A 14,821-nucleotide genomic window follows, 5' to 3' on the forward strand; every position below is an offset into this window, starting at 1 on the left:
ATGTCAAAGTGTCCTTGAGCAAGACACTTTAATGAGAGCAAACTCTCTTTTATAAGCTAGACTTCATAACAAACAAAGAGTTCAGTCACACAAAGCAGTTGTTACACACACACACACACACACACACACACACACACACACACACACACACACACACTTTCCTAATTCCCAAGTTTGATCAGATAGTAGCTAAACTGTCTCTAAGTAGTGGTGAACATTGCAAGTCTTTCACTGGATTATACTACTTACTTACCTTATACTGTACACACACTAATGTATTGTGTTTGGTCCACCAGGCCACTTCTTCACTGGACACCCAGACTGAGAGAAACATCCAGGCTTCACTGGCAAAGGTCTGCACCAACAGGACAACTATAGTGGTCGCACACAGGTGACATTACTACCAAGCTGTGTTTCTATAAATAGGAAGCTTCTTAATAAGTTACCTTGTTTTACTTGAGCAGCAGACAGAAGTATAAAGGCACAAAGTGCTACAACTCATAGCCACTGGATGCTGATTATTATTGAACTCAGATACAAAGTCAGTTAACCTTCCAAGAAGACAAAAACGTACAACTTTGGTTTTAAAATACAAGAAAATGTAGTTAGGGCTTATCAAGAGTCAATATGTGAGCGGCCCTACATAGACATAACTTTGGTCGAGCTAAATGCTAAAGTCATGCTAACATGATGACAATGACGATGCTAACATGAAAATTCATGGAATCCATTCAACAATTGTTGAGATATTTAAGTCTGGACCAAAGGGATGGCGTGACCCTTGCTGCTGGTGTGGCTAAAAAGAAAGCAGTGCAACAGTAGTCGAATTTGTGTGTTACATTAAGGAGGATCTATTGTCAGAAATGGAATATAATATTCATAGGTATGTTTTCATTATGTGTATAATCACCTGAAAATAAGAATTGTTGTGTCTTTGTTACCTTAGAATGAGCTGTTTATATCTACAGAGGGAGCGGTTCCTCTTCTGTGGAGGCCGCCATGTTGAACTGCCATGTTTTACAGTAGCCCAGAACAGGCAAAACAAACGAGCTCTAGATAGGCACTTTTCGCATTTTTCACAAGTTTTGCGGCGAGTATGGTTGGTTGTGACCTACAACTTCACACATAGGTCCTTTACCACCTGTAAGTGGCAGTTGTTCTGGCCAAAGGTGGTCCAAACTGGACATTTGTTTCTATTCATTTGACAATGAATGCATAAACACACATTCGGCTTTAGAAATGACAGCAGTCTGTTACAATGTGATTACAGTTGCAGTGGCCATACAGGACCAAACTGAATAGAAAAACCAAATGTGAATAAGGGAGATGAAAGGAAAAGAAGGATGTGGTGAAAGGAAAACAGGATTAGAGCAGACACAAAGAGAGGGATGGAGAGATTAAATGAAAAGCTGATTGGAGGATATGAGATGACGCGTGATGACAGGTCAACAAAAGTAAAAGAAACAGATGTCTGGTTATTCATCAGTCTGAGTGATATTGAAAAAGACTTGAAAGGCTCTGACACTCGCAGACATCAGGAGTGAAGTAGCCTGTGGTGCTGATTCCGGCTACACAGTGTTTATCATTTCCTCTGTGTTCTGCATCATAAGGACAATGGATTCACTTTTCTTGTTCAACATGGTTTCTATTGTACTGAAGAAATTGATTCAATTAGTCAAAAGTGAAAAGTTAGGTGTGTATTTGTACTTTCTGCAACATGAGAAGCAATATTTTTTTTTGACAGATTTCCAAATTCTCCAGAAACATTTCTACTTTCTTAGTATTTTGTTCATGACCAAATGCCAGCGAAAATAATAACAATCTCCTTGGCCTCAGCTGTAGGGCTGCAGTGATTAATGCTAATTAGCAAATGTTAGCATAAACGCTAAAGTCAGATGTTAAACAAACCAACTAAACATCAGCATGTTATCTTGTCATTTTGAGCATGTTAGCATGCCCATGTTAGCATTTAGTTCAAAGCACCGCTGTACCTGGCTACAACCCGACGGAGCTGCCGCTGTAGACTCTTTGTGTTGTTACAATGAGGTGGACACAAACACTCACTGCATACACACCTTAAAAGATATGTGCACCCCCACTCAAATAAAAAGTGGGATTCATAAAACCAAACCTGACAGGAGAATGTTGCCACCTGTTTGGAAACTCTGACCCATGCACACAAACATTGCTTACAGATGTTGACTGTGACTAGTACTGATACCAAAAGCTCTGAGGCAAGTCTCTTTCTAAACTAGCGTGTTGACTGTTGGCAGCAGGGTACCAGGGGCAGCTTGGCTTCTCTTAATAAGACATGAGCTCTCCTGAAAAAAATATTTCTCAATATCTGGGCAGGGGGAGGTCTCTAAATATAATCATATTTTTCTGCATCTTCATCATCATAGATGATGTGTAGAATTAGGCTTTTATTTATGTACGATATAATTAACTTCAATAAAGATTCCGACAAAAAAAGTGAGCCCACTCAACATTCGTGGTATAGTTTGTGCACGGGTTCGCAGCAAGTTTACACTTCACAACAGCTCAAAGTTCAGTTCACATAGATTAAAATGAACTAGTTCATGTTCATAGTGCACAATTTGGAATTTGAACAAAACAAATGTACTAGTTGTCTTCATTTCCTCTGCTTTAAAAAATGCTGTGAGTCTGACCAGGGTTGAGGAACCTTCCGGCTGTTAGCTCGTGGTCCTTGTTATGATTGCTTGTGATCATCATTAACTTTATGAACCAGCTGGAGAAAGAAAGTTAAACTTAAGTTCCGCCTGGCATCATTTACTTGTGTATTCCATTTTTCTCTTTTATTGTTTTAACTGAACAGTGCGTATGCGCCTTTATCTCCCGCATCAACACGCACATTCTCATTCATTAGTTGCAAATGGAAACATTCAGTTCACCAAAAACATGAGTTTCGTGAACAACACTAACCCTTGTTCTAGTAAAGAAACATTTAATGAATTGTGACGTTTGAAGTAAACTGCATAAATTCATATACATTTGATGATTAATCCTCTATATATGCAAGATATGTCTGATAAGTCATCCAATGTATTTTTTTATTATTATCTTCCTTTTTACTTAGGAATTTAATAATTAATTGTATGGTCCCCTTTTTGCAGTGTCTCTCTCTATATTGACCTTTGAATAAGTTGATCCACCAGCCTCTTAATCTTTCAATAGCAGCAACAGATGGAGTCTGCTATCCGGATCAGGACTGGTTATTGACTTAATCAGTTCGGGCCTTAAATAAAATGAAAACACACACACAATCACAACAGACTGATCATGATTTCACTTTGAAGGGTTAGCTACAATCTCTCTTTAATCAACTTCAGTTATTGGATGGAGGGAATTTTTTTCCCTTCCCCTGAACATGGTAGCAATCTGCTGATAAAGCCAAGCCATGAACACCTCACCTTTTTATTTACTCTATACTGAGATGTAGGTGGTAGTGATGTGCAATGACTTAAAGGATAGATTAACCCAAGTAACTGCTATCAAGGCTTCATATCACAACAAAAGGATAAAGTAAGATTGAAGTTTATCATTGTTTTGCAATGGTAATATTAGTATATATATGTATATAAGTACAGAGTTAAGGTTGGACAGTTATTTAGACAGAAGCACCCAAAGTTTGAATGAAAGCTGAACTTGAACTGCACAGTCACTGGGTTTAGACAAGAGCTTCTCAAAGTCCGGAACTCTTTCCGCATCTGGACTGAATGGAAAGTCCATCCAGACCCAGCCCGTACCTTGCTATGAACACAATACGCTACATCAAGAGAGATATTTTTATTTTTTCATCCATCCTAGAGGCCAATGGCAATGTTAACTGCTGGACAGAGAATGTGTGTTGTTGCTACCGAGCTGATTATTACTGGAGAATTTGCTGTCAGCTCCTAAATTGCAGATCAAGAACAAAACTAGTGTAAATGTAGTTTGTTGTAAATGTATGTTATTAAATGTTAGCAGTTGTTCAGACTTGTGTCCTTAAATTAAAAATCAGATTCAGACCTACGTTTGAGAACCCCTGGTTTAGACCCTCTTCAAAGCAAAGCACAGGTGTAAGTTACTAATAAACAATGGTGGTGTTCTAAGTGGTTGAGTGAGCTGGAAAATGGATCGTCTGTTTTCCGTTTATTATTTTCTAAACAAAAAATGGAAAAAGGCTTGTTTCCCAATTTTGGTTTTGTTATTTCAAAACAAATATCCATTGGCCGCACAGTACACTGACCCTATTAGTGTAACACCTTTGTTTTTCCTGTGAGGGCAGATTAAAGTGCCTTGTCCTAACTCATTAAAACAGGGTGTCAACCTTTATTTGTTCAAGCTGCACTAAAACCATAAAATTAACATTTCTGGTAATGAAGGAAAAAATAATATAATGGGTCATTTATTTATTATTACTTTGTATTATGCAAATTATGAATTTGTGTCATAAACATTTACATCTGGCCAGTGTTAATTTTGACAGCAAATTCTGATTTAGTCTTAGTCTTTTGAATAACACACCATTTAGTTTTAGTCATATTTTAGTCATCTGAAATCTTTTAGTCTTAGTCTAGTTTTAGTCGACTAAATATCATAAGAGTTTTAGTCTTAGTCTAGTTTTAGTAGACCAAATATCAGCAGATTTTAGTCGACTAAATCACTGTGGTTTATCTGTTAAAATAACCTTAGTGTATATGCTTACCTTCGCATTTATTTCTGGATGAGTCGTCTGTAAATGTCACTTCAAGTTGGTTGTGTTTTTCCCAGCGATTTTTGCTCCACATGGTTTACAGACGCTCTTGTTGTCCTTGTTGTCATATGTGAAGTGTGACCAGATGTCAATTATTCGTTTTCATCCTAGACCTAGCTCTGACATTTCTGTTGTTCATGAGACATGCCATTGCCCTCGGACCGGGTGCACTGCAAAACGTTAGCGTGTTGCTAACGAGCGAAGTCAACTGAAATCGGCCAAAGCTGTGTAACTAAGACTGTGCAACTAAACACAACTAAATATAATGTAAACAACCTAACTGTTGTGACAACGTCCTCGAAACTGTGCGTAGTTCTGCAAACTCGTCTTTGTTCTCCTCCTGTGTAACTGCTGCTGCGTTTGTTTAGCTCTTGCGCCTGCATTTGCCGCGGCTTTTTAAAATGGCTCTGCTGCTTCTGCATAGATCAACCTACCCTCAAAGATTCGCTCTGATTGGATCTCTTCCCAACTTGTCCCACAAGAAGAGTAGTTCTGATTGGATCTCTTCTCCATTCGTCCCTCCCTAACATTTTCGTCTCATTTTTATTCGTTATATTTCGTCACATTCTTCGTCATCATATCTGACTTTTTATTTAGTTTTTATTAGGGATGTTCGATAATATCGTGAATTATCGGTATCAGGTTTTTATACCGATGTTTGTTCTGTAGGCTTCAGCATTTCCGAGCCTGCATGAATACGGCATGGGACGTTTACCGGCACACACTAGATGACGTATAACAACAACAACTACATGCTAGACTGGTCGGTTGCTAACCGTGGCTAACAAGCAAACAATTTAAAGCTGAATGATTTTAATATTAACACAAAATAAGTGCAATGCACCTTAAATATTTGACCCTGCTATGAGCTGTTCCTTGAGCAAACTAACAATTTACTTAGACTTTACATTAGCACTCCTTCAGGTGAATAATACAATTAAACACATTAACCAAAGCTAGCGCGTTTACATTTGGAAAGCCATGTTGCATTTATGTATGCATCCAGTGGGGCATCACAATAAAATTAGGCATAATGTGTTAATTCCACAATAGGAGATATGTTATGTTGTTACTTTAACAGTTTTGGTGTAAAAAGCCTGCATATATCGGTATCGGGTGATATCGGTATCTGAAATTGAGAGTTGGACAATATCGGAATATCGGATATCGGCAGAAAAGCCAATATCGAGCATCCCTAGTTTTCATTTAGTTTTCGTCCGTGAAAAAGGTTTGTTGATGAATATTTTTCATCATAGTCTTCGTCAACGAAATTGCATCTGGCCTAGAAACATGAGTTGTTTCTAGGCCTTCACTGCATCCCACCCGAAGAGAAGACAATGCAGTACAAAGTCTACCCTGAACCTAATCTTGAAGACAGCATATGAAATATATACTGCCTGCATGTAAACACACTGGGTGTTTTCTTCCTGATGTAAAGCCTGAATGAGTGGAGAAAAACACAGCTGACGTCTGCAGTCTCTGGGGAGAGATATTTCTACCTTTGACCGAGGGTTTCTATCAAATATTGAAGGTGGACGTCCAAAGATAGCCTTGGTGACATTAAAGTAGAGTGGTTGCTCTGCTGAAGCTTAAAGTGACACTCAGCAGTTTGGAGAGGCATGAGCTCTACGGTCTGCAGAAGCAGTCTGTTTGTTCTGTGTACAGCATTATGCACAAGGGCCTGATTTCCCCTGGGGATCATTCTTCAAAAACCTATTTCCAGATTCAACCATTTATCTCACAAATGTTCATTTTTTGGAAGAAAAACACTGAAAATTATGCAGCCGTGGATAGCTTTCATCTGTGCATCTTCCAGCACCCCACTGGGTCACATCACAAAGTTGAGTCTGGAGCTGAGAGCCATTTAGATCCCAGAGTGTGGCTTTAATCAGACTCTCATCAGAGACTGGTCATAAATATTAACTTTAATAATTTACAGACAAGTTCATACAGAGTTCTGCAACCCAGAGCGACATGCTCAGCTGTGTGTCTGTGTGTGTGTCAGTTTGTTACACGTGTATGACAGAAATGACAGAGCTGAAGTTGAGTGAGTGTGTTTGTGTGTTTCTGTTAGTGATTACTGAGGAATGACTGTGTGTATTTTACTTTTATGAGGCAGCTGAACATATTTAACATCCAACTGCACATTATGGCTCCCTCCTACTCTCTTTTTCTATGGTATACGTATATATTTCCATTTCCTTGTCTTATCTGCCTCTTTCCAACCTCTGGCACCACTGGAATTATTATATCTCTATAACTATCTGCCTCCCTCCTCCCTTCCATTCTCAGTCGTTCCATTCTCAGTCGTTGTGAAAACGCTGATTGGTCTTCAATTCAGTTCAATTAAATTTTATTGATACAGCCGGAAATCATAAAAGAGGTTATCTCAGGACACTTTTCATGTAGAGCAGGTCTAGACTGTACTCCTTTTCAAGATTATTTACCTACAGCAAGCACTTGGTGACAGTGGCAAGGAAAAACTGCAATCCTGTCAATATACACCAATGCGACTAGACGCAAAGGTGCATCATCTACATTTCAACGACTCTCTGTATGTACGTTTATAGCGCCTCAAAATATGAATGAGGATAGTGATAGTGAGTTACTTGCTACTGTTGCATTTAAGCAGAGATGCTCTGATACTGTTTTTCTTGCCGATACCTGAACTTTGCGTATCGGCTAATACGGAGTATTCAAATTCCCAATTAAAAGCAGATTCCATTTACTAACCTGGTGTGGCTACACGTTTTGACAAATAAATGCAAGTCTCCATTAGAAGCCTGGTCTGGATTTTATAGAAGTTATTTGGATGTATAAACCCTCTTAAAGTCCACCATGTTAACTTTTGTCAGTATGGACATGCTGCACTTCGTTAGATCAGTTAGATTCTCCACAATTCAGTCCTTCAGTTAATTTTTACGTAGCACCAAAGTATCAAATGATCAAATGAATGATTCATAATTGATATTCGGTAGCCTAATTTTATATTCCTAATATTCATAGTAATACTGGTTTAAAGAAACAATCTGATAGTATTTTCCATCTTTGCTAAGCAGGAGTTTTGTGCAAAATGAATTAAAGGGCATGTCCCATATAGAGGTCTGTCCCAAATAAAGGCAGGTTGTGTTCAGGGTTTGAAATGAAGTGTACACAAGTATAATTGCTATTATTGTTGTATGGCCTGACTCAGGTTAAACGATTGACAGTATACGTAATGGACAGAGCTTTCCGGTATGTGAATTGAAGCCGACTTGGAAGTGTCCATGGGCTGTAATAAAACACAGATACCATGCAGTCTTATGGATAAATGATCCGACTTCTCACATGATGTATGAGCTCAGTAAGCAGTTTAGAGTAAATTAGACCATAAAGCAGGGTTTGCTTTTGGGTGTGGCTACCTTGTGATTGACAGGTCATTCTCCAAAATTTTTGGAACTAGACAAACTAAAACCAACTCTTGGACACTGGTAATGCAGTTTAGGCTTAAATGTTCTACCTGGGAATAGAGCCTGTTTATAGATTATATGGTGAATTCAAAAGAATTTGACTGGTATTCTATGTCTTAAAACTATTAAATGTTATTATGCTTTTGCATTTACTTTAAGTCTGAATAATATCTGTATGATGTTGCAGGTTGTCCACCATCATCGGAGCAGACCAGATCCTGGTGGTCCACAATGGACAGATAGCAGAGAGAGGAAGGTGAGGTTGTCTTTCCAGCGTTGCGCATACGTGAAGTAGAATTCGAGTAGCTCAGCAGCCACTGATGTGTGTGTGTGATTGTGTGACCTGAATGATTGTGTGTGTCCTAAGTGCTTGCCAATTTGTTATCTGTAGATCAAAACCTCAGAGTGTGTTTGTGTGAACCCTAATCCTGCTGGTATCTTTCTCAGCCCCAGAGGCTGATGGACAACACCACACACACACACACACACACACACACACAAAGAGTGGAGCTGCCACTTAACTACCGATGCGTACAGTCCTTTGATATAGGAGCTGGGTATGAAGACTTCCTTTGTCACACACTGAGGTCACTTCAACACACACACATGCAGTGGCAAGCAAGAGGCAAAAGAAGAGATACATTTCACTTTAATGATTAAATTCTGATAAATGTAGATCCTCTAGCTGAATGTACTGCTCATAATAATATTGAGGTGTTGATTAGAGGTCACCTGAGAGACATGCAGGGCTGTAGTGGACGGACTTGAATTGTCCCTGCAGGCATGTGTGGGGAACACCAACCAGAAACCATTCATCTTTTGATAGACACTGTGATGTAAACATAGGACCGGCCCATTTAACCTCCGGTGTCAGAATACAAGTTCTGCCACAGAGTGTGGGAGTGTATCATGAAACAGAGACAGGAAGAGGCCTCATCCCGTCCTCAGGCAGTCCCCGCGCTTAACATTCTTTACGAAGACTACGTCCACTCTAAGACGGCTAATTCTGAAAAAGCTGTTTACACTCGAATGCAACATGCGTACAAACTTCTTTAGGTGGGTTTTGTGAAGATCTTCATCCACACTAACAATCTTATCTCCTTTGCTATCGTCTTTCAGCCAGCATCTGTTTCAGCAGCGGGATAGACACAGCCCAGTTACTCTGCTGAGTCTCAGTCTCAAACTTGGGTTCTGTCTCCCCCTGAATGGCTGATTTATTTGTTTACATATGTGTGTCTGTGTCTGTGAGCTAAAAACAGTGAGTTGACTGTGGTTCATAAATATATTCTGTTAACCCACCAAACAGTAACTCTCAAGATAATATTTTGTGTGTGAGAAAAAAAACACATATTACTGTGGACAGAAAGACAAAATGGAGACAATTTTTATTTTTTTCAAATGTATGCGTGCTGGCTAGGCCTTTCTTTGTTAAAATGTTTACAGTGGCTGTGTGTTGCCATTGTACAGGAGAGGCACACATTGGGTCCACACGCCAGCTGCAATTATGTAATTGTGGAGGTGTGCGGGTCAACCAGCACCACAGTGTGGACCCAGTGGGATGATACATAATTCAACCTTTTGAATTTGGATCCCGCCAATTTTACACATCAGTACTACTGCATGTGTGTTGGATAAAGCCTTTTGCGAAATGCATTTTTCTATTTATTTAGTGAAATGACAGAGATGATATAATGCATTGGGTGACTTGAGACGAGGTTGACAAGACGGGGCAAAACATGCATCCAATACATGAATACAATTCATTAGCCACTGATCTCCAATGAATCTCCAACTCAACTGCTGTGCGTCAAGTTGCATTGTGGGCAATGTAGGCACCAGGTTTTGACAAGGAAGAAGAATGCGTGGAAAAAAATAGACAACAGCTCTTATTTTGCTGTATCAGTTTGAATTTGAGTCTGACAGTGTCATGGGAATGCAACAATACATCTGTTTTCATTCTTTACCTTGTCTTCCACTCTCTCTCTTTCTCTTCATCCCCCCTCCTTTTCTTCTATTCTTTCTCCGCATTTCACCTTGTCTTCAGGTTTCCTCTGCTTCAACCTGTTCTCACTCGTTCTCTCTCTATCTCGTTCAGTTTCTCTGTATCCTCTATTTCTGACCCGCGCTGTCTTTCGCTCTCTCTCCTCCCGTCTGGCAGTCCAGACAGTAACAGACTTGTGGTTTTATTAATTCATAGTAAAGTTGGCTAAAGTCTGCATGAGGATTTTAGACAGCTCAACTTTGTTCTTAGAGCAGCTCTGGTGTCACAAGACATTATGAGTGACCCACCTTCTCCTCTGCCTGCTCTTCTTTTCCTTTTATTTTTATGCCTTAAGAAAAAGTCAATTTCTTTTATCTTTTTATTTCCCACAATAACAGTGGATATTAGACAGATATAGGAAGAAAATAAATGAAATGTTGGGACAGTGAATTTGAAACAGACTGTATTTTCGAGACAGGGTTGTCCTCTTTCGCTCCCTTTTATTATTGTTTGTATTTGCGTTCAAGAGCTTGTAGGAAACGTTTGCACATTCTGGATATCTGAGTTGGGTCCTTTGCTGCCACATACTATTTTATTTTTAAAACTGAATCTGGAAGACAAATGATAAACACTAAAGTTTAGGGAAGCTGCAGGTCAGTACTCTCTGAGCCCTCCCGAGTGACTTCTTGGACCTTCCTCTCAAGTGTTTTTATCCACATTTTCAATTTGTGCCTTTGAAATCTGGGACTGAAATCCAGCTGCCTCTCACGGTGCTCACTGAAAATCTTGGGGTGGCACACTGGAGCAGCATATTGGGGTCAGAGTTTTTGTTCTTGTTCTTTTCTGTTTGTTTTTTTTGGGCCAGGGGGTGACATGGAGACTTTAAGGCGTGGCAGAAATATATACTTGATTAATATTTGCTTTGAAAGGCCCCCAAATGAAGATATTTGAATTAAAAAACTACATTATTGTGGCACATTAGTAAAGCCTTGAATAGAAATGTCTAAAGGTGGCTTTAGAAATCAATACATTTTTAGAAATCAATAAATTGTTTCCAGTCCATCGCTCAGTAAATATGGCCATAACAACATTCAATCATTTTCCATTTTTATTTTTAAAATTAATCTAAATCAATGTGTTAAATTTGACAACATTTGACACCAAACGGGGGTGGCAGCTGGGGTGTCCAGACATTTACTATGCCACCCCTCTAGATCCGCTTCTGAGTAGCAGAAGGAAACAGCACATTCTGTGTATGTGGAGATAGAGCAAACTGAAAAGGACATGAATGCCTCAATAGCAGAATCAGACAGGCACAGTAGAGTTCCTGACCCTTGTTTTGAAGATGTACCTTTGGTCATTTTGGTAGTTTCTTTCTTGTCTCACCCCATTCTGTCCATTTTGTCCCTGTCATGACCCGCTGTGTTCAGACACGAGGAGCTGCTGGTCCAGGGAGGTCTGTACGCAGCCATGTGGATGAAACAGCAGAAAAGTCTCGACTCACAAACAGAAACTCAGATGAACAATCAGACTCAAGACACTTGACACTGAACTGAGCATGAACCTTTTTTGTTTCAATGCTGACCACATTAAATTTTTTGTCATATCTGATGTATTGTAATCTCATGTATCTGCACCTATGGTGGAAGTTTGGAGAAACTGAAACCAACAACAATAACATAACTTTTCTCCATTGTTGTTAATGACTCACTGACAGCTGTCTCCTGAGAATTACTGCATGTTTCATATTCAGTGTTTATCGTGGTCACCATCTTTCCAAGGAGGTTTTAGTCACCAAACCTTAACCGCTGAGTGGTTCTCAGCTCAGGTCTTCAAATACTGATGCTTTGTCACATCCCCTCTGCTTCTCATACAGACACACCCAATACCTTTTAGAAACACGCCGGGCTGCCACAAAGTTGTGAAATGGTTTAGATTTAGGAAAAGATTGTGGTTTGGCACACTACACATTACAGTTAAGAATCACAGGATAACTTAAGAACTTATGTAACTTAAAACTTAACATAAGTTGATGTTTACTTTTGGTTTCACATGGGACACAAACTCCAGTCTCCTGGGTCAAAGTCCCGTGTCTTTCTACAGAGTTGTACTTCAGTAGTTTTTTAGTAGTAGTGTCTATACTTGAGCATTTATTTATTTTTTCTTTATTTTTACTTTTATCCCTACATTTTTACACAAATATCTGGACTTTTTACTCCTTAAATTTTCAAAACAGACTCATTGCACAAAGGTACAGTTGTAGAAAAACATCTTAAACTGAACATTAGTCGGCCGTGGTAGCAATAAACAATGGGGATTCCACCCGAGTCATTAAAAGCTGAGGCGATTATGTTACCCAGATTGTTTTGGTAAAAACATCCTGGATGGGCTGGAAATGCCAGTGTCAAAGGTTGCTGTTTGGAGTAAAACTATATCAGCAGCCTGAGGGCCAGAGACAGGAAGACAGATGGAGAGTGTGTTTCAGCTGAACTGTGTCTCATTAGCAATAAAAGCCTCTGAAACAACAACTGTGTCCTTTTCTCTGGTAATTGACATCTAACTTTTAAACGCACTACATCAGAACCTTTTTTTCTTGCATTTTTCCTTTTTAGCTTTTGTTTTTCTTTACTTTTTAGTTGGTAGTGTTTGTGTCTAAGTTATTTTCTGCTATTTATTCCTTTTCATTTACAGTGAAAAACTGTCAAACCATGACAGTAAAAGACCGTAAACTCTAAATATGTGAAAGTTTCTGTAACAGTAAAACATTGTGATATCTCATGGCAAAAGCTTTATTTATATTATATTATAGCTAAGATTTCAATATGTTATATATTATTATAAATTATATTTTATAGTAATACACATAATAATAGGGAAAGTCAGGTGGTTCTCCCTGGCATCACCCACTTAGAAAAACATGAAGACTCATGAAAAACATGAAGACTCATGAAAAACATGAATAATGTGAACAACCAAACAAAACAGATCAGATAATTACAAAAACAATAAAGAACTGAGCAGTAAGGTTTGCATTGTGAACGTAGTCAGTAAAACCCAGAAGTGGAAACTGCTTCCTGGGTCTTCATTTAAAGCTTTTGTCACAGATGGCATTCATAGCTACAGTAGGTGTGTCTATTAAACTGGCAATAGACCTTTTTCACAGCAGCCATTTTGACATGAAAAAGTAGGATAAACACGCCTTACCAATGATACTAATCCAGATTCCTTTTCATTCAGGTTAAATAGAGTCAGGGTGTTGCAATTGTGCATTTTGGCTCACTGAAAAGGCTCTGCTACACTAAATGGAATGGAACCTAATTACATTCCTTAGTAACACCTGTGTTTCCCCTAGTATTTCTTGTAAAAATGGCTGCTGTGAAAAAGGTCTTTTGTGCTACTAAGTGCTTGATCCACCTGAAATATTGAATGCAAATAAAACATTTTTATTAGTTTCACACAGACAGACAGAAACAAAAAGGAACATAAAAACATTATCCATGGTTCCATTCTTTAATTAGGCTATTTGCCAATATTTCTTATTTTATACGTAAAAGAGGTTAAAGTCATCTTTTGATAATATACAGGACAAAAATACAAATATATCTACAGGGGTTCATCTGCTTTAACAGAAGACAACTAAGTCTCTCATTATGGTTCAAAATAGTCTTGTGTTACACTGAGCCACTCTAATGCAACCCTGAAATGACTGATGCAATAACAATGTGATATTTCCAAAAAATAGAATATGGAATAAACCTCTAACTTAAAATCAACAGTACTAATGACCATTTACCATAGTGCTGTATTTATTACAGTAAAGTTCTAGCAACCACAGCTGCCAGTGTTTTTCTTGTATAGTGCAACTACAGATAGTTTATTACAGATTTTTACAGACTGTTTTAATTTTTTTTGTGTTTTAGAGAAATGTATTTGTTTCAGTATTTTTTTGCATTATAAAAGAATTATTATAAATTCCTCTCAGGTAAGATCGAGAAACGTTTTTCCATGTTAAAGTCACATCTGCCTACTGTTCCTCAACGTAGGAATGTCAACTTTGAATGTCGATTTTGTTTCTCAGAAATCACATTTTTCATCTGGTGTGAGAGAGGCTGCAGGACACAAAAAAAGGTACACAGGTTTATCTTAGTTACAATTCTGCTTTGCCTATCTTTTTCCACTGTATGCCCTGTTCTCCCCGGATCTAGAACCTATGGTCAGCGCATAAGGGTCCGAAGCAAGTGTGACAGTAACAGGATCTTGATTCAAATTATCTTCAGCACTGCCTCGTTTGACAGTTTGATCTGAGTTTAGTGACTGACTCACTGAGAATGACTTCAATCACAAGGTAGCCACGCCCAAAAACATACTCTGCTTTTTAAAAAATGTACTCTAAACTGGACCAAGATTTAGTAAATTAACATCATGCTCTATGGAAGAAGACTTTAAACTAGCGACCATAAACTCATTAGGAAACTGTTTACTGAGCTAATAAATCAAGTCATAATTTGGGTAAGACTTTATGGTATTAGTGTGTTAGTGAGGCCCATGGAGCTGCCCCCTGCTGGCCATTACATAAAATGCAGGTTTAAGACACTTCTGCATTGGCTTTACTTTTCAGACCCAGAAGCTCTGTCC

At 38.6% G+C, this 14,821-nt stretch overlaps 1 protein-coding gene across 4 annotated transcripts in view; it reads left to right on the forward strand.

Moving 5' to 3' along the window:
* abcb6b (ATP-binding cassette, sub-family B (MDR/TAP), member 6b) overlaps positions 1 to 12,714 on the forward strand; it is a 38,477-nt gene extending 25,763 nt beyond the window's left edge. For 3 of the 4 annotated variants that reach the window (XM_051403601.1, XM_051403603.1, XM_051403604.1), the window contains exons 17-19: positions 297 to 391; positions 8,393 to 8,461; positions 11,617 to 12,714. In XM_051403601.1, coding sequence (XP_051259561.1) covers positions 297 to 391; positions 8,393 to 8,461; positions 11,617 to 11,731 — 279 coding nt within the window. In that variant the 3' untranslated portion in view covers positions 11,732 to 12,714. The remainder of the gene's footprint in view (positions 1 to 296; positions 392 to 8,392; positions 8,462 to 11,616) is intronic. The other variant, XM_051403605.1, reaches the window with a different exon arrangement.
* Positions 12,715 to 14,821: the final 2,107 nt, after the last annotated feature.

Source organism: Dicentrarchus labrax, unplaced genomic scaffold, assembly GCF_905237075.1.
Source record: "Dicentrarchus labrax unplaced genomic scaffold, dlabrax2021, whole genome shotgun sequence".
Taxonomy (NCBI): Eukaryota; Metazoa; Chordata; class Actinopteri; family Moronidae; genus Dicentrarchus; species Dicentrarchus labrax.